Source organism: Bactrocera tryoni, chromosome 3 (genome assembly GCF_016617805.1).
Source record: "Bactrocera tryoni isolate S06 chromosome 3, CSIRO_BtryS06_freeze2, whole genome shotgun sequence".
NCBI lineage: Eukaryota > Metazoa > Arthropoda > Insecta > Diptera > Tephritidae > Bactrocera > Bactrocera tryoni.
Window position 1 is genome coordinate 10,232,715 of NC_052501.1, and position 21,163 is coordinate 10,253,877.

At 37.4% G+C, this 21,163-nt stretch overlaps 1 protein-coding gene across 1 annotated transcript; it reads left to right on the forward strand.

Annotated features, from left to right (window-relative positions):
* The first annotated feature begins 13,494 nt into the window (after positions 1–13,494).
* On the forward strand, positions 13,495–14,315 carry LOC120771983. The gene is made up of 2 exons (XM_040100337.1): positions 13,495–13,570; positions 13,640–14,315. Exons 1-2 carry the CDS (start codon positions 13,514–13,516, stop codon positions 14,201–14,203), a joined length of 621 nt encoding a protein of 206 aa, XP_039956271.1. The 5' UTR covers positions 13,495–13,513; the 3' UTR covers positions 14,204–14,315.
* Positions 14,316–21,163: the final 6,848 nt, after the last annotated feature.

Below are 21,163 nucleotides of genomic sequence, written 5' to 3' on the forward strand. Positions count from 1 at the left end.
GGGTAAGAAGGAGCAGTATGTGTGTGTTCGGCCACTGCAAGGTAGTATTAAGCTGATCAATAATATTAACAACAGCAACAGCAGCAAGCGAAGGCAATGGCTGGCAGGCACTCCGCCCAAGTGCCATGCGCATGTAAACACGGGCATCTGGGTGGGTCCAGATAGGTGGATTTGTATATTGTTAACACTCTCGCTGACTGCACTGTACACACACAGTCACGCCAATGCCAACAGAAACACAAACACACACACACATAGAATGGCAAGTCAACATTTGCTGACTATGAAACGATTGACCGTTCGCCTGCTCACTCACAAGCTATTCGAGAGCGCGTGGTACAAACTCGGCACAGGCTGTTGGGGGAAGTGTGAAAGGCCGACCCTACAAAGCGGCGAAAATCCGCCTCGTGTTCACTCAATTGAATATTAGATTTATTTGTGTAATTCATGAGAACAGAAACCGGAAGCACTATTTTGTAGCAGCGAAGGGGCAAAAGAAAATGTACCTCGTAGAGGGAGAGAATGAAAAGAAAATAAGTACAAAATTGGAATACGGTCAACAAGGCAATAACAACAACAATAACATTGCAGCTGTTTGTTTTACTGGCGCTGTAAGTATATAAATGTGTGGGTGCGTGTGTGTGTGTGAGTTTGCATTCAATATGAAAATGTTGGAATAGGTTGCGGGTAATCTCAACAGTTTGCTTTGTTTGCATGTAGATAACACAGATCGCCTGCAGAATAAAAATTAGGCTTCAACCCTAAGGCTACAAGAATGTTGTTGCTGTAATAAAAACAAGAAACGTCGAAGACTGGCTTGTGGCAAGAAGTAATTGAAAATTTGTTGACCTAACAATGAAATCAACTTGGCAATATTTGAAATAAGCATATTAATAAATATTTCGTAAGCATCGTGGGCCTCAATAAAGATTTTACAGAGACAAATTTTGTACTATCGGAACTTGTTTCTAACGACATTCATCCTTTAGCAGACAACACCAATGGTCATATTATGCTTTTGGAATGAAATTAAGCTCTCAACTTATTTATCAACGCTTCAAACGCAAAAATTAAAAAACAGCAATTGCTGTGACACTTTTTGACCAACGTGCAGTATGGTCTATTCAAAAAGAAAAAACAGAAACAGAATTTTTTTTTCCAAAAAAGTGTCAGAATATTTATTTATTTTGTTGACATGTCAAAGGTGGCAAATGTCAAATTTCTGCAAAAAATAACTGAACCGGTTAGCAAAGTATTTCAGTATTTGTGGAAATTTCTACAGTTATAAGGAGTTACCCAACTTTAACCTTCGAAAATAGATGTTTGTATAATCTGATCAAATTTGACCCGGACTAAAAAATACATTTTCATGTATTTTAATATAAATCTCAATTAACGATTTTAAAATAAACTTTTTAAAACTAATTTTTCTATGCACTTCTTTTATACCTCTGCCTGGCTGGCCTACTGTGCCTATAGGAAATTTTGGTTTCTTTCAGTTTCGGCTCATTTTTGAAGCATTATTTCTTCGAATGTTAGACAGTTTCGACATCCCATTCACAATTCCATGTAAATAAGGCATTTTGTTATTGTAGGGACCTCAGATAATATGCCGATCAACTTTTTTGCGACCTCAACTTGAGTCGCTTTTGCCATTGTCCAGGATTGACCCGCTTTCTAACCAAAACATTAACCAAATTGTGTTGAGTAGGTCGGTAAACAATGTTGAGCTGCTCTGCTATTTCTCTGAAGCCAACGCGAGAACTTCGAGCACTTTAAATTGCTTTCCAGGTTAAGAACTGCTCGAAAAATTTGTTGTCTCGTAAACTAATAGCTTCATAAAGTACATAGACTAATGAACATATGAAAAACAAGGCTGTGCTTATCTTAGAAAAAGTTTGTATCAATTCTTTTTGCCCGTAAAAAGTTTAAATATATCAGTCTGAGTCAAATTTGATCAGATAATATGACAAAAGCGTAAGAACTCTTACACGTCAGAGTAAAGCTGTCAATAATATTATATTGAAACCCGCGGTAGCTCGTAGATACTGAGAGGATTTAACACTTTCTTCAACAACAAATTAAATTAAAATTTTCTAAAAGAGCATTTACTTATATTTCTGAGCATGAGAATTTCTGATGACCATTGTCACATTCGCTGCTTCTAGAGAGGGATAATCTTGCACCCTCCTAGTGAGCCTAAAAATTGGTACACTTTTGAATCGCTAAGCTTCGGTCTTCTCATTAAGAATTCGTGGTCGAAATTTCTTTATTTATATTTTCTAGCTATTCATATCGACCCATGTTACCGCCAATACTTTTAACTTGATTTTATTTATTTTTCGGCCTTTTAGTAGAACAACAAAACTATCGTGCGGACTTAATGCTTTGTAAGTAATGCGTTGGCATGGCAACACCGCCTAACAACTATATTTACAAATAAAAGTTTTATCCGCAAATTACTATTTCTTCAACTAAATTAAGCGATTGTGACATATTTACACACATTCAGCTTTTTGCCACATTCAGAAATCGATTATTTGTATATAATGTACAATATATGCCTTACACTGCGTATACGTAACAACTATGCTCATACACATCATAACCTTAAATGGACCACAAAAACTTGTTTGCGTCATTTACTGTAAGATTTGCGTCGCGCATAAACTTTATTGCCTGCTTTATGTCGCATTTAAGTTGACCAGTCAGTTAGACAGTCGATATGATAATAAACGACAATTTCCGAACACTTACCCCACGCGTATATGCATGCACATACACGTACTCATATACATAAATTTATATATTTTTTCATACTTATTTGTATTTATGAGAGACAGTAAGTGTGCTTGTGAGTTTAGTCCATTTGTCTTTAATTTGTTTCCAGCTTTTTATGTTCTCTCCAGCAAATGCTTCTTCTTGTTTTTTGTTTCTGTGTTTGGCGCTAATGCAAGTTTGATGCTTTTCATCATTACTTCACCTTCGCTGCCCTTCGATTTGTCCAACTACATAACACGTTCCGACACTAATTTAGCTATTTTCACAACTTTCGCTGCCATGTGTGCGCTCATATACGCGAATGTGTGTGTGCGTTTATATGTACATATGTGCGCTTAACCATATGAACAGATAGCAGTTTTATTGCCACTGGCATTTAATGGACAGTAATAATAATTTAATAAAGCATTGGAGCTTTGCGTTCGCACACCACGTATTTTCACATATTCTATACAACTTTAGTGCTTTGTTATTTTTTCTCTCATTCCATAGTGGTTTTGCGGCAACTTGCGAAAATTATGGTTCACCATAATAACATTGAGTCTTTGACCACAATTTGACCTTTTGTTACAAGGATAATTGCACAATTTGTGGAAAACAAATATTTATAGATTTTTGATTTATTTTTCGCATAAATTAGTGAAAGCAAATAATAGATTCTAGTCATATAACAATTTTGTATGGTTTAGAAAGAATTAAACAATTTTTAGGAGAAAGGTATTAATGGAGAATTTTGGTAACCATTTTCTTCTTTTATTAAGAAATGTAATATATTTTTATATATTTTTGATTGTGACAATTAGAAGAGTAAGCTTAAGAGCCAAAGCCATGTAATTTTATGTGGCAACGCTATGCTATTTTGAGATATAATGAGATATGATATTGAAATTGACACTAAAGATTCTGAAGTGCTTTGAGAACGTTTTATGCGCTCTTATTTGCAGTTTTGGAATAGATAAATACAATTTGTATAATCTCCATGTATCATATCTGCTTCATCATATTCTCTCTATATAAAATTCACTAAAGAATTCATGAAACCTAAGAAATAATTGCTGAGAGTACATTAAAGTCATTTTAGAAATTTAGTAAGAATCCATTTTTTCTTCCTTTTAAAATATACAGTAATAGTTGTAACTCAATACAGCCACTCCATACCAATTTTTATTCATATTCTAGGCTAGGCAGTTAATTTATTAGATAACGCCAGAAAAAATGCTTACCTGCAAAGAAAATCTTTGACAAATTCCCTTATTCATAAGAATTAAGCATTCTCTGTTTCCAAGAAACCAAAATGTAGGCATCTAGAAAAATATGGTATAAAAATAAAAAAAAAACTTTCTCTTGGGGCAACAAGATTGCTCTACAAAGCATCGCGATAATTGTCGAAGTACAAAAAGTTCGCTCTCTTCAAAGATTGAATGACAATTTGGATGAGGCAGTAGGATGAAGTTCATTCACTCTGTCCTATTTATTATCTCGCAAATCTTAAGCAGAGGAGGAGCGTATGAACGATTTCACCAATGCTTTCGTATGGTAGAGGAATGCTACAAAGTTTTGGGAAAATGCGCACAATTTTTTGAGTCTTTAGAACTGCTCTCTCCTTCTACAGCCACTGCAAGGGAAAAAAACACGCAGGGTTCTTCAATTTGAAGGAGTCAGTAGCATAAGCTTGCCTGTTTTTTTGACATTTTTTTCATAGAAATTTTTATTCTACATTAGAAGTTTTTCCACAATCATGAGGTATTTCGAGAAGTGTATAAGCAAACTTTTTCGAAATTTTTTGATAACAACTTTCGAAGAAATGGCGGACACGATTTCTCATGTTTGGATCATCTGAAACACAAAAACCCAATTTATTCTTAAAACGTACATGAATGGTTATCGTCCCTGCTAGAATCGTGAAAAATGTTGATAAATAAAAAAGTAATTAATATTTTTTTTTTAACTTTTCCCCATGTTTGCTTTTACATAAATTTCATCATAACATTGTCTATAAATTATAAAAAATTATAGGCGTTTTTTGAACATTAAAAAAAAATTAAGCAAATCAGTTGAGTAGTTCGGCCGGAATCATGTCCGCCAGTTTAAAAAGTGTATTTTGAGAAAAACGCGTTTAAAGTTTGAGGTACTGAAAAAGCATACAAAGTTGAACATAAACGTGGAAAAATTGACATACTCATATAAATACATACATAATAATTATTATTTTGGGGCTTTTTCAAAACTTTCCAATGCAAAAAAAAAAAAAAAATATGAAAAAATTAATTAAATTGGCATTGATAGTAAACATATTATTGTTTTGTTAAAAAAAATGTAAATTTTGTTTAACCCGAACGTATACAGTTCCAGTGAGCAGAAATGGGGTTGGTCGATATTACATACCTTGCACGTTATCAATCTTCATGACTTCTAGATCGAAGCTTCAATAGCTTCAAACACAAACGTTTACAACCGAACAGAACAGAGATACGTCATGCGAACTATGCACAAGAATTTATGAGAATTGCAAAAGCAAATTTAATTGCTTATATTGTCACAAAAGACAACATTCACTGATTCATTATAGCACATACCCCAACTCACTCCAAAGAAAAGTTTATACAAAAGGAACCAGAGGTTTTATTGCAAAAGCAAATCCCGAAATCCAAGATCCTATTTGCCAAGAGACGCCATGTTGCTCAAAATCTCAAACGCTACACAGCGAAATTCAAAGTAGGGTATTACTACCCTCAGCAGCCGTCTCCATCGAACACCACGTAGAATGGTTCAAAAACAGAGCCTTAATAGACCAAGGATCACAACGATAATTCGTAGCGTCTTGGGCACAAAATAGGTTAGAAGAAAACCATCAATTTTTTATTAAATTACGGTAATGGGCGATAGAGTAATCTAAAACTATAATAAAATCTCTCTCATTATTCTACCAGCAGTACACCAAAATACATGTAAAGAACATTACGCGTAATACGAGGCAAAATATTCGCCTTGGGGCCCAGGATGTTTAAATGAGTTAAACCTCCCTCACTTTACCCGGTAAAGACTTGCACAACCTAGCAAAGCACAGCACAATACACCACACCCGAACACAGACATACATCACCATGCCTCTTGATATAGTTTCTCAATATCTTCATAAAGTTGATGACAAAAAAATAACCATACAGGTATATTATAAATTCTGTAGCTGGCTTGTTATTTTGGTATATTATATATTTGAAGTCCACAGGTTCCAGAAATTCCTCCTCTTTTTAACAGATCTGTGTTATTAAAAGACATTTCGCTGTTTTTCAAATAGTTTTTGACCTGTCTTGCAACATGAGATCGCGCGTTGTCATAATGCACAATTATTGCCGCGTATCTAATCGCAGGTAACGGACGGGTTTTTTAAAATTGCTCGCTTCACTTTGAGGAGCTGTTATCGGCGGCGTGCTCTATTAATGGTTACGCCAGTTTCAAAACTCATAACACAACATACGCTTCTGATCCAACTAAATACAGAGCACTACTTTGGCTTGGCCTTTTCGTTTATTTGACTGGCTTGTCAAATTCCATATATGATTTTCTGATGTGAACATTATATGTGAATTTGTCTAGTCAACAGTACAATCAAAACCAAAAAATTATATTATAAATTTACTTTCCACTACACCACCAACCTACCGTCTAGCTCAAAGTAATAACTGAAAATTTATATTAATTAAATTTACCGCTACTGATAAGGAATTCTTAATTGTAATGTAATTTCAGCATTACTGCGAATAAATTCACCCGCAGCAAGGTCTTATCGCGCCACAACTGATATATCTAATTCATTCGCATATCGCACTTTCAATTTTAAGCACTCGCCCAACATGCACTTAATACCGTTACATTACGGTGCACACATCGCCGTATAAACACAACTTTTTTATTTGATTTTCATTTAACTTCCCGGTCCACCTTTTTTAAACGAGCTTGCCACACTTTGTTTTCGGAGCATTTTCATGCACAAGTCCTTTATCTTAATGCCGACGTCGCCGTCGCCGCCACTGAACCGGATAAATGCCGTTGGCGGTCGTGGGCTCGGACGCTGGCACCACTGTTGACTCGATGCGCGAGCATACAAAATTTGCATCCGAAAGCCGGAAGTTTTGGTGAGCCAAACAGCAGAACAGACAGCCAAACCTGCCAAGCGCTGGCACCAACTAGTTATATGTATGGCCAACAACAACAGCAAGCACAGCTGGCATGGCTGCATACAAACTGTTAAGTCCAGCAGGCTGTGATTTGGTCAATACATAGATGAGGCTCAACGGCTTTATGTAAATGGGAGCGGCTATCTGAAATCAGTGTGCGCATTCATTTGCAAGTGTGGCTGTGTGGTATATATATATATGTGTGTGTGTGTGTGTGTGTAGCAACATAACTTTTATTGTAGCTTGCTGCAGTTCTATAATCTGCTTACTACATACAAATGCAATGCAAAATTCAAAAATCTCAAAATCTCAGTTTACGTACGTGACGTCGGTGCACTACCGATACGCATTCCGGTTGCAGTGGCAAGTGGCAAGATTATGCGCACGTATTTGTACTTTTTGACTGCGGCAGTTTCCAGTGCGCCAGCCGGTGGTTAATGCGGCCTTTTGTTTTAGATTGCGGTTGTGCGTTTGCCTTTTTCATTTTATTTCACATTTTTATTTCATTTCTGGTTTTGTTCACAATTTTGTTGGGACTTTTATTATATTATTTCACAATTTAGGATTGCCATTGCAATACCAAGGAGAAGTGCATGCATGCGTTGGTCAGTGGCGAGTTTGGGCGGTGAGACAGTAGCAGGTGAAGTTGCAAGTTGGAAGTTTGCTTTCCGGGAGCATAGAGGAACATCAGCACGTTGATATTCGCCTAAAATAAAATAAATGAATTTTGTAAATATTTGCGTAGACTTTTCGAGTGCAAAGTCAAATATTTATTAAAGCATAATTTTAAAGTGGTCTCCCTTAATTAATTTACAGGTACATACTATTAAACAACTTAGTGCTTTTGTTTATTGAAAGTTAAAGGAATGCTAGGCAAGAACTTCCTGTGGCTGATAGGGTTGAAGGCTGTGAATGTAAAGAATGAAGATGCAAAATTCATTTTGCAATGAGAGCAAAACAATATTTTCGTCTCTAAGAGCACAAATTCTACGCTGCAGCTCACATGCACTTGAATGAGTCTAGAGAAGTTACAAATCATGTACATGGAAAGAAACAGATATGGAAGCGAAAACAAACATTTAATACCTTCGGACGCTGAAAGGAAGTGAAGAGCTTAAAAAATATCGAGATGTGAACACAGACAAAGGCATATATATATTTTAAAATATAGTCCAACTTTGAAGCACATATTGCGTGAAGACCGATTATTGAGTCGATGGTTAGGTTAGGTTTCAAAGCCAGGCAATAAGACGGATCGTATTTGGACCAATGATAATCAGTTCGTTATGAAGTCATAAATAGAGCTTCAGATTTAGATAATTAAATTTTAAGTGCCGGCAAAATGCCTTGTACCCATTACATATCTGCTCAGGTGTTCAATTTGAATGCTTGCGAACTGAGCTGGATATCTTGTTTCATCCCTTGATCCAGCAAGATAAGATTTTTATATAACAGCTTCTTCTAAGAAGGTTTTTCAACTGGCAGATGTAGAAATTTTTAAGACTTACCGCATTGATAACATTAGTACAATGAAATGCTACAGCTCCTAAAGTAAAGGAAAGCTTTGGGCTAAGCGAATCTTGTGAACGCACAGACACCAGTAGTTATCCAATAAATTGAAGGAGTTAACTTTCGGACAGAAAAGCCTCTATAGTCGGCATGAATAGCAGTGTGAAGATCGGAGTGTTTCGTGGCTGCTCGAGCCACAACCAAGGGTCCGTCTGTGTTCCACATATTTGAAATCCCATGATGAACTCTCTACTTGGAAAGCTCGAACCATTCTGTCAGTGTTGTGCGTATGCGGATGGCCTTCTTCTGAGTTAGAGAGGGCGGGAGGACAGAAATTGTGGACATATCGCGCGACTACAGGCAACCGTAGACTCCGCATTTTGCAGAGTGATTGAGATCTCGAAAGTCGTGCTATTCGCACCATACATCGTGGCTTGTTTATGACCTGTACCACTTATGGAGCCAGTGTATGGGTAGCCACGACAGCCTTGGGGACCCAAAAACTCCTCTCAATGCGTCGTTGTATGTTGCTTGCCTGTTTGCTTGTATGTCGCACCATCTCAAAGAATGCTATGCCCATTTTGATAGGTGCACCCCCCTAGACCTAATTTCCATATAGCATCCTGTTGCATTCAAGATAAGAAGGGGATTGAGTGTGTGTGGAAGAAGTCGCACGATGCCATATCAGGGGAATACGGGGAGTAGTTAATGGTTAAAATGCGATTTTAGGTCAAATAACCGGTCACAAGATGTCCTTCGAATGTTGCATTCTGAGCAATTTTTGGTCGTCAGTCAATTTGTGTGGAACAAACCGTGCACCGTGTTCGGTCAAAATGCGATTAATCGATGTTTTGGAGAAATTCAATTCCATTTCCTTTTCAATAATGATTTCAGCTAATTTTTGAAGAATTCCCGCACAGTTTTGATGGAATTTCCGGTGATCAAGGATTTTGATTGGCACACGTGTTGATCGTCATTTAAGTCCTCACGGACACTGTGAAAACCTTGAAACCAGTCGTGCACTCTGCTGCCGGATAGACAATCATCGCCATAAACTTGTGTTATCAATTGAAACGTTTCGGTAAAGGTTTTTTTAAATTTTAAAATAAAATTTAATGTTGGCTCTTTGTTCGAAGCGCATTTTCGCACGGATAACACAAACATACTGATACTTAAAACGCAATAACTTCATTTTCAATACATGAAATGTCATACAACTCTCACTGGACAATCGACGAAGATAGCAGATTCTAACGCATCAGTCGACATTTAGATGGCGCCATCAAGGGGCGCTAGATTCAAAAAGTCCTGTTTGCTTTGGAAAGCACCTTCCTTGTATAGTAAAGTTACTTGCCATGGTTATCGATAATTTAAAAAATGTATTTAACGGCTTTTAAGATATTGATTATATGTGACTATCCGACTATATATTACGCCTTCTCCCGCCGAGCTTCTAGCTTAAATATTAAACTTGATACAACTTCCATTACACTGAAATTTTATCATACTAGCCTTAAACTAATTTTAATGCGCCACTAGCAATCTACCGCGGCACCAATGCAATTTCTTTGTGTTCTTCGCATTCTTCTCCCTTAAAGTGATTTGTGAGTTGTGGTCGCCAAGTTCTTGTTGTTTACTTGCCGCCATTAGTTTATATCACTTTCGAGCCATTAACTTGAAAGCTGCAAGTGATATTCCACGGCAACAGCACATTTACACCTTCGATGCTCTACACCACAGTTGCTTTCAAATGCTGCAACATAGTAGCTTCGTGCTGCAGCAGGGAGTCATTAGAATGCAGGAAATTTTTAATAAGGAAATGTATACGAAGTGGCATTACGAGTGAAAATTGCATTTTAAACAATGAACCAGACTCGCCCACCAAGGCAAACACTGGAAACGCATTAAAATCTGCATTAACGCTGGCGATACAACGAGTAGCTGACAGCAGGACAATGGTGGGCAACAACAGTTGCAATATTCGCACATTTATTCCTTCCATTTCATTGGTTGCGGGTGTTTAGAAGTGCAGCTAGCAACTATGTGTTGCTCTAGCGATGTGAATGGTGCTATCGTGTAGGTTTGATTTCATATTTCTAAGGTAGAAAGTATATGGGTTGGCTTCAGAGGTATAGGCGCATTTTATGTCGAGATCTTGAATAGAAAGCGTACAAAATACAGCTTGTGCAAGAATTGAAGCCGCTCGACCTCCCAAAGCTTCGCTCTATGGGCTTTCCAAAGTTCTAAGAAAATCCGACGTTTCGAACCAAATTGTATTCAGCTCAGGGGCCATTTCTGGCCACCTCAATGGGTAAAATTGCTGCATTTGAGACGAAGGCCAATCTGAAAAAATTTAAGTGCTGACGTTTCATCCAAAAAAACAACTGTTTGGTGTGGCCTTTGGTCCGGTGTAATCATCGGTCTATATTTCTACAAAAATGATGCCGGTGAGAACGTAACCGTCAATGGCGACCGTTATAGCGTTATGTTAATTGAAACTCGTGATCTCGGCGACATTTTGTTTGAACAAGACAGCGCCACTTCCTACACAACGCATCATTATTGAGAGAACACTTGGCCACCAAGATCGTGCGATATCACACCGTTAAACTTTTTTTTTTGGATGTAAAGTCTTAAGTCTATGCGGACAATTCCGCTTCGATTCAGACCTTGGATCAAAACATCATGCGTGCCATTCGCCAGTTACCAGTCGAAATACTGGAAGGAGTCATCGAAAATTGGACTCGACGAACGAACATGAGACATAAAGGCAGGCAACATTTTAAAGAGATAATCTTGAAAAAATAAATGGCAAAAAGCGTTCTTGATATGATATTAAACATTCCCCATTAAATTTGAAGTTTCCGGTTTTTTCTTTAAAAAAATTGAACCTCGAAAAAGGTCACTTTTCGGTATCGATAAATTAAGTTTGCAATAAAGTTTATAATACCCAGAAGGAAACATCGGAGATCACAGCCTATATTTGATATGTGATCAGCGTAACGAGCTGGGTCGATTTAGTCATATCCGTGATACTGACCGTCTGCCTGTATATTTGGGAACTAGTCCATCAGTTTGTAGAATATCGATTTGAAATTTCGCACACGTCCTTTTCCCCCCAAAACGCTTTTCATGTGTCGGAACCACCGTTATCTGCCTACTGTAGGATATAGCTGCCATACTATCTAATCGGTTAAAGTCAAGATTTTGTATTGAAAACTTGTTTTATTTGACAAGATATCCTCACGAAGTTTATCGTGGATTATTATCCAAAGGCGTATAAGCGCCAAACAGTTTCTTCAGCCGGATCGCTATAGCATATTGCGGACCTACAAATTTACCGATCAAAATCAAAAAAAAATATTTTTTTACCCTTTTATAATATAACAAATGCACTTGCAAAAGGTGTTGATAGAAAATGTGTGAGATTTTGCACTGCGACCTATGGTCAATTGTGTCCTCTCTTATATCGCATATAGTCACAAAGGTCTAAAGCACTCTGAATAATTCCAGCAGCTTGCTGGGCGCGACTGAGGTGATGTGATCCCTGTTCACATAAATGGCTCATAGAGTCTTGAGCCTGATCCTACAAATTGCTGGGCAATCCAGAATTAGATGTTCTGGAGTTCCTTGTTCCATGCCGCAAAACCGGCAGTTAGAGACAATGCCCATGTTGGACAAGTGTATCCTGAGTCTGCAGAGCCCTATATAGATGGTGACAAGGAGACGGAATTTGACTCGGCCTTGAGGTTGTAACCTCATAGTAGCAGCTTAGCTTAGCGCATTCCTGCTGCCAGTGCCGTTCTCTTTCCAGAGAGTTACAGTTTCGCATAACTTTTTCTTTGTTGTACAATAATCTAGTTGCAAAGTAAGGCATATCAAATTTTGGCTGGATTAATTCCAAGAAATTTTAAAATAATTTACAACAAATATTATCTGGTAACTATTAGACATATAATATCCATTAATCATTCTGATGCCATTAATTAAATTGTACAATATAAAAACCCAAATATCCATGTTATCGTTATTTTATTTTGCTTGACTTGAATTATATATAAATCGGTCAAGGTTGCTTATTAGACATATTTATTTATAGAAAAACTAGTTGTTTCCGGACTTTTGGCAAAAGGAGCCTAAAGGGCATAGAAAAAAAACTAAAATATTTTGGCAAAACAACAACCAAAAGATTTCGAAATCAATTAATTATGCAGGTACTCAGCTTAACTGGGGGGAATTTTTCCAATAAATTAAAGGGTGTCGCAAAATTAACGCAATATTTAAATGTGTTGGCATTTATGTGATAAATTGTTGATTACCCTAAAAAATAGCAAATCTACAGCAGTGATTACTGTTGTTTTAACGGTTATCTAGTCCCCGTAAGCTTTAGATAAATTGTCATCCAATGAGGTCACCCAACGATAAGTCCAGGAAATGTGCTGCTTCGACGGTGTTGGACTGTAGGTGTAGCGGTGTCAGATGTGTGGGTTGTTAGAGTCTTACGGGGACTTGTTGTATGCTGGACATATATTTGATATGTCAAGAAATATTCTGAATAAGGAGGAGGTTAAACTGCTGTATCCAGAGCGAAGCTGCGCAAGCGTCCCTCTTGATTCTGGCGGCATTTCAAGCTCTTCGTCTGCAATGAGTGACGGTTTGACCCCAAGTACGCCATTCACTGGAAGGAGTAAGCGATGGTGTTTATGGCTCCACTGTGTATGGCAGTCAATGCATGTCTGAAGTTAGCTGCGTCCAAAGTCTTATTGACGTATTACCTTATGTCGTCGATATAGTGGAGGAAGGATACCGTGTTATTCCTAGGAGACAGTTCCGTTTGATGCGAAAAATTTAGATCGTGCGTTAATTTTGGGGCACCCTATATTATTATTATTCACTTGTTCAAAAACCGAGCATTTTACAATCACTTTAATTATGATTGATATAGTTATAGCAAATAGATATGAAACAAAACAATTAATATAAAAGCCATCCAGAATAACTAACCAATTCATTAACACAGTTATAACCGAACTAAAGTGCAAAACATGAAATTCGCAACGATCGCTTTATTCATGGTTGTGCTGCTCTTTGCAGTTAGCGAGGTAAATTAATTATATTACTCCACACCTGCCTATAACAAAGAACATAAATATTATTTCTCCCAACGACAGGCAAGCATCATACCTGCCGAGCATTTGGATGGCAATCACTTTTCCGAATGCATTCAGAAGTACCAATCACTGGTTACTGAATATTCGAACCTCGAGCAAGAAGCCAGGCAACATATGATTGACTGTTTCCAAGATGGCACCCAATGCCTTAAGCATTATGCGCCCATTATAGCCGCGATCAACCAACGCATGGCCACGGTAGATGCAAAAATTAGTTATTGCTGGCTATATGGAGTTGATTCAGAACCCGAAGCCTCTACAAGCACGTCCAGTACTGACTCTCCAGCAACAGAAGACACTACCGACTCTACTGCAACTAGTAGCCCAACTGGACCTGTGACCATTACCGATTGCTTGAACAGTTACCAACCACTAATTGCTGACTTAACGTCCAAGGAGAAAGCTGCTTTTAACCAAATGGTCGATTGCATGACTGCAGGCAATTCGCATGCGTTTTGCTCCGATAAATATGAGCCTGTTATAGATGAGATCAACTCCAGTATCTCAGCCGTTCACCAAAAATTTACAATGTGTTTGGAAGAAGCTGAGTCTGAGCGTATTTAATTTGATCAATGCTTCGATGCTGTCGGGATCACTATAATGTCTAACGTTATCGATATTTTCATTTAATTAATTAGATATTTCAAAGTAATTAGAAATCAATTGTATAAACAGAGTTTTAGTTTTTTATTTAATTATTATTATTAATTAATTACATAACATTTTATGGAATGAATTCAATTTTTTCGTGGCCAGCAACACTTGGCAGATAATGGCGCAGTAACTTGCAGTGGCATCAGCCTCGCTGTTAAAACTTTCATTTCGTTTACTGATGTCGCCTGCCTGCCTTTTGACGCACTCGAGTGCAGGTCCAATTAATTTCTGCATACTTTTACGACACCCACGTATGCTGTCCATATCTGTTGAAAATTCTAATTAAGTATGCCACCATTGTAGTATACACATATGAGAGTGCTGCAATTAATTGTCCGAAAATCACGCTGCACTATTTTCAGCTTGTCTTTATGTCGTTCTTTGAATATGCGAAAATGAAGCCACTACTAACGTTGTTGCTGGCGACCTTAATGCGGCGAACGAATGTTTATTAACCAGCGCATGCGTTAACGCCACTAAAGCCAGCAACCGTAGGCACCAACGCAAGCAATTAAAACTGGTACGCAGTTGATAATATATTTGTGAGTGCACAAGTTTACAAAATTTTGTACATTTTCATGTGTGCTCGTATGAAAGCATGTGTAGTAAGGTAGGCCAAAGGAAAAGTTTAATATTTTTTCATTAAATAAGTTCAATTGTGAAAAGATATGAAAAATTCCAGAAATTCTTGAAATTGTTTTTAAGATTTAAGTTTGAGCTTTGACATCGATTAATCTTCAAACGAGTCGACTTAAGGAAAAATTATCATTACCTTCGCTGTAGGTAGCTTCGCATTTTCACTATTCAATAATTTGTTTAAGTGCAGTAAATCAAAAATCAATAAATATTAATATTTTTTTCGTTAATTCGGACGATATTTTCAAAGTATATAAGAAAATATTAATGATAAACTTTTTGGTTCACACACTAATGTTATGCGCAAATATACAAATATAAACTAATTAGGGTGGGTAAAAAAAATAATATTTTCAGGATAACTAAGGTCAAAAATAAACAAATAAATTTTTGGGTCACACCCTAATGTAATGCACAAAATTACTAATACATAGTAGATACCACTTAGAGTGGGTAAAAAAGTATAATATTTTCGCGGTAACAAAGCAAATATATAAACAATTAACTTTTTGGGTCACACCCTAATGTAATGTACAATTATACTAATATATAATCATTAGGGTGGGTAAAAATAATAATATCTTCACGATAACTGAGGAAAATAAAAGCTTCAATTTTTGTGTCACACCCTAATGTAACGTGCAAATGTACTAAACAAACAAAACTAATATTTTTTTTGAACCACCCTAATATTCAAAGAAGGTTTGATTATTAGAAAGCAATTTTTTTTATATGAATTTTATAAAAATACAAAAATAATAAAACTCACAGTACCTTTAAAATTCAGAGAGACTCTCTTAGAGGTGTCTAAGAACCAATTTTTCAAGAACCAAGCGGAAAAATACAATTGTTTTTTGAACCACCCTAATACTCACGAAAAATTGTATGGTTATATTCATGTGCGTACTCACATTTTCACACATTTCCTTATTTACCCACACAAGCGTAACTGTGGCATTGCGACTAGCACACGGTGAAAATGAACATGTGCGCGGGGGGTATACAATTCCGAAAGTCGGTAATGTGAATTGTGCGTTTGGTCGACCGCACGGCAATTAGTTCAAGCTCTCTTCATATCACCAACAGCACTGATCTACGAAATTACTTTCCACTTCGCCGCACCGATTGCGGCAAGGCTTTGCACGTTGCCGTTGCAGTTATTGCGGCACTGTTCACGACTGTCACAGCGCAGCACTTCAACGCAGTCAACGCACGCGTTGGTGCAACTTCAAGTGGGTGCGCGTTGCGGTCAATTTTATTGCATTGCCTCATGTGGCATGCCAGAAATATGAAGCAATTTAGGAAGCGCGCACGGCGAAGGCAAGCGCCTGGAAGCAGTCAAAGCAGACAGGCTTTGCAAGTCATAGCTGACAGTGCAATAAAAGCGCATCAGCGTTTAAAAAATAAATGACAATGCCGCACAACTACTGATATACCTATATGTACGTATAGCACAAGGCAAGCGGAACACCTTCAGGCAGCAGCGGCAGCGCCTGTTGCTTACGCGCAGCTGTGCGCCAATGTCCTACTCTCCGGCAACTTTAGCTGTCACTTCAAGTTTAAGTAAATTACTAAGCCATCAATCACAGTGTGCAAAGTAAAGTTTATAAGAAAAGCAGCAGCACACACACATATACATATATGTATATGAAGTTACTGCGCTGTCTACCTCATCTTGTATCTGCACACATCCTCCTGCCGCTGCCGTTGTCTGCGCGCATAGCAGTTTAGTAGCGCTGCCAACGCTGCCTTTTTGACAACATCTAACACCTTCGCTGCAGCACACATCTTTGTAGTTTCGTAATGTTTTCACAGCAATTTCTCTTACAGCTATGGAAACGTTGCATCCACACACTTACCCAGCCACTTGCATTGCTGCTATTTTCATTACTCTGGCTGTTGCTGCTGTTGTTGTAGCCGTGCTGACTGCTCATGGTGAATGTGCCAGCCATCACTCAGCGTCGTAAAATTTCTAAGCGAAAATGACATGAAATGCAGCCAGATATCGGCTGCACGTAGCAAGCGAGGCTACAATACATATCAACAGCGCTTCAACGCCATGCAAAATATTCCCATAGATCTAATATAATCACAAAATGACGAAGGCTCTATCTTCCCTTACTTCTCGGCAACACTTTTCACTCCATTGAATTTGACTCAGAATATTTTTAAGTGCGAAGAATGCAACGAAAAAGTTCAGCGGTTTTAGTGTATTATGTGGGAAGCTGTATTTTGTATTTTAAAGGACTGGCGCAACAGGTTGTACTATTTTGAGGTAAACAATCCATAGATAAATCGTTTTTGGCGATCTTTCAACATTTCGATCTCAATTTGTATTATAATACCCTATATTTTGCTGCAATCTCGACAATTTCCTAACAAGCAGTCTTTCCTGATTTCTAAGCATAGAAAAAAGTGGGGTGGGAGATAGTTTCAAAAAGTGCGGTTAAATTAGTAAGCCACTTGAAGTTCAATATAGGCCTTTTTCGCATCTACTTTCAAGAGAACTTTCGAAAATGCGAAAAAAACCATCGATCGGTAGCAGCATTTTTGGTTCTGCTAACGGGCTACAGTTGCCCGATACTGAATTACTACTTACTCAAATATAACTCAACAGGGCAATTTTTAGTCACCTAGGTTAGGTTAGATGGCTGATCGAAGATCGCACGTGGACTGCTATGTGTAGTCCTTTGTGAAGGCATAGAAAAGAAGAACTCCTGTGTCCGGACTTATAAATTAGCAAAACTCTAAGTAGCCAACACAAGGGATGATTTCCACTCCCGCCAGTTCGGTGGTAAACGCTTCCACGTGTTTAAGTCTTGATCCTCCAAACGCGGGACAGTCAAGGAGAAAGTGTTGAGTTGTTCCCCCCCTCATATTCTTCCATTCAGCTCCTGCAAAGGGCGTCTGGTAAGCTTCCCAACCTTACAACATGAACGTCGGGCAAGGGCCCGTTAAAAGCCCAACAACTAGAAAGCGACAAGCCTTACTGAGGGCAAAGAGATCACTAAGTCTCCTGCGATCGATTTTTTTTTGCGACAGCGCATATACCGGTGGTGGTCCAGCTCTGACAAAGCTTCCGCGAAGCCCAGCTATCTATATAATATTATAACACAAGAGGATACGGGAGCACGGGATGGGACATCCCATTCTACCGATATCTATTCTAGAATAACATTCCTTGCTTGCTCATCAGCTGTGCAATTTCCAGCGATTTCGCTATGTCCCGGCATCCAGACCAGTCTTATCATAAGACACTTGAGGCTATTGATAGCGAGGTGAGGTGAGGCACTCCTCAACCAACCCTAAACGTTCAAAGATATTATCGTCGCTCTGCTATCTGAGTGAGTAGTCACTTCTCTGAAGGAGGCTGCATTCCGGAGCAACAGATCTACAGCTACCTTAATGATTGCAACCTCAGCTTGGAAGACATTTTAGTCAACTATCTTCACCAAAATTCTTCTACAAATACAAAATACTCATATACAATGAAACCACGTGTTTGCCTTTCATAGAAACCATAGACGTTTTTCAGCCGATCTGATACCTGTTAGTTATCATAGCAATATGTACATATGTATATGATAACTTGTATCCAACTCCTCAGAAAAGTCCTACTCTAGAAAGCGCTCGACATTCATTTTGAAAGACCCAACAGCTTATTGTGAAAAATAAGTAGTCGCGGAACGACGAGAATTCTGTATTACAAAAAAACACTGTGTAAGTAAAAAGTGACCAACTGCACTGCTCTTTTATCTGCATCGATTTAACCTGTATTCCGATGATACCTAACATTCGCACTTAACATCGAGCCCGGTCGGTGTGTAATCTATTCGAAAGAAAACTAAGCACTCCAGTGATTGATCAGCGGAAGAAAACCAAATGTTAAAAACTTATTATTGAACAAGGTATTGTGTTTAAGTTGTTGTTGACTAATATCAGTATTTTAACAGTGAATCAAAAATAAATGAAAAGATAACTTTTTTTTGTAAATATTTAATTATTTGTATAAATGACTGATCGCCTGTGCCATGTGTTAAATATATTCAAGCAGAAAGTAAAAGCCAATGATTGCTGTTGATATTGTTTTAAAATAGAATGTTACCTTATACCGTGGAAAAAACATATGGGAAGGCGGTAAATAATTAAGCTCATAATTGACTTATGGAATCAATTATTTTAACGGGTGATCCAAGTAGATGTACTTTTTCAATAGTCAGTTTTTGTGCATATCACGCCTCCTGTGTCGTGGACACCAAGATCGTATCATATAACACCGTTAGACTTTCCTTCGATTCAAGCTCGAACGAGTCATCGAATATTGGACTCAACGGGTGGACCATCTGAGACGTCGCCGCCGCCAACATTTAAAAGATAACTTTTTTTTAAAGGAGATAATCTGAAAAAAATAAATTTCAAATAATTTTTTTTATATGATGATAAAACTTTTTTCTTTAAAAAAAGTAGGGAGGCTCAAAATGAATCACCATTCACATATACATTTAAAATGTACACTAGGCGCTTAAATAGCTAAAACTTAAGTTGCTTCTAAATATTGAAAAGCTCTTAAGTACTATTAGTCATTAAGGCTCACATACTCTATAAGCAGTTGAAGTTAAGTCAGTTTTATTTTCCTAAAAAAACACAATGATAAACCAAAAAGCACAAAATTCTTGTCACTGCGTGCCAAATGGATTCCAATCTTCACCATACCTAAATTACAACAGAAATATAGTGTCACTTTCGTCACACTTTATCATTCGGAACAACACATTACAGCCTTAACTAAATGAAAGTGTAGCTGACCCCCAATCCTGTTGTGCTCTGTGGCAGCTATTTACCTGAGAAGCGTTAGTTATGCGCTTTTGTAACACGATGTTGTTCTTTCTAGTTATCCACTCATGTTAGTTTATGTGCAAAACGATTTATGGCATTTATTATTAAACTTTGCCACCTGCAAAAATGTGGTTACGCACATTTGTCGCCTCAAAAAGTTGTTACAAAACACATACACAGGCACCTACAATTATACTTGTCTGCAAAAGACGTTCCCTGTTGGCCAGTTGTGCAAGTTAAACGCAGTTAAATAATTGCTAGTTGGTTTGGACCGGTATTGTGGTTGTGAAAAATAAAGGGAGACTTGAGAACAGTTTCATAAAGTAAGAACTGAAATAAAATGTAATTTTAGTTATTGCATGAAACATTGAAATGCATTAAGCAATAATATTTCCACTTTAATAATTTTATAGCCTACCTTTAGGCTGAACACGCTGTTTGTAGTATACCTTTAGGATGCTTTCAAATTAAATATCGCTTTTTATTTATGCGTTATTTATTGCAAATGCAACACTAGAAAATAAAATATATTGAAAACACAACTTACTCGCCAATACTTCGGTAATCAACTCATTTACCGACTGGGTATGCGCGTTGTTTGAAGTTAGTATGGAGGGAAAATGCTTGCACTTCTAAAGCAATAAACACAAACGTACGATAAAAGATGCACTTAAATAACAAATTGTTGCTTGGCGAGTGGCAAATGAAAATAGGGGTCACAATCCTTTCACTCGTGTGCGCTCATACATTTCGCTGCATGAGTGTATTGTAAAAGTTGATTTTGTTGTTGCAGAGATAAGTTACATGTTACCGAAGAAGCCATATACCTAACTAAAAAGCACCACAGCTCCAACATATGATTGCCACATAAAGCAATTTAAAGAATCTTTTGAGTTTTAGTAGGGAGGCAGTATAAGAAAAATTTGAGACTGTGCTTTTGGGGAATATTTTTGAGCCTTAAAACTATAAAGCGATACAAGGTTAAGTGCATAGCTGAGCAGTAACCGTTTATACAATATAAGAGACATTTACGGCAGAGGTTGCGCAGTTTATCCTTGAAGGTTCATATAATAGACTAATAGGTTACTAGAGCTTCATAGGTTTTGTCAACCATATCTATAGCTAAATTTGAAGCTTGGGTTGTAAATAATAGCTGAAATATCTTAAACGCAGTATATATAGTTTTTGGTAAATATCAAAAAATATAGCTATAGTGTCTTGTGCTTTCAAATTATATCTGGTGAAATTTGAATGCACAAAAGTTCCCGAAGAGCAACTACAAATAAAATATTTGTTAGACACTTTTTTCAACTTTATATTTCCTGCATTCTATTTATTGCAAATATTGCATTAATAATATCTTCCAAATAGTATTCATAAATGTTTAATTTAAAATTA

Excerpts from the sequence above, each read along its gene's own strand:
- LOC120771983 (XM_040100337.1), top strand. The coding sequence starts at position 13,514 with ATGAAATTCGCAACGATCGCTTTATTCATGGTTGTGCTGCTCTTTGCA. Across the intron at positions 13,571-13,639 it reads TGCTCTTTGCAGTTAGCGAG|GCAAGCATCATACCTGCCGA; the intron begins GTAAATTAATTA and ends TCCCAACGACAG.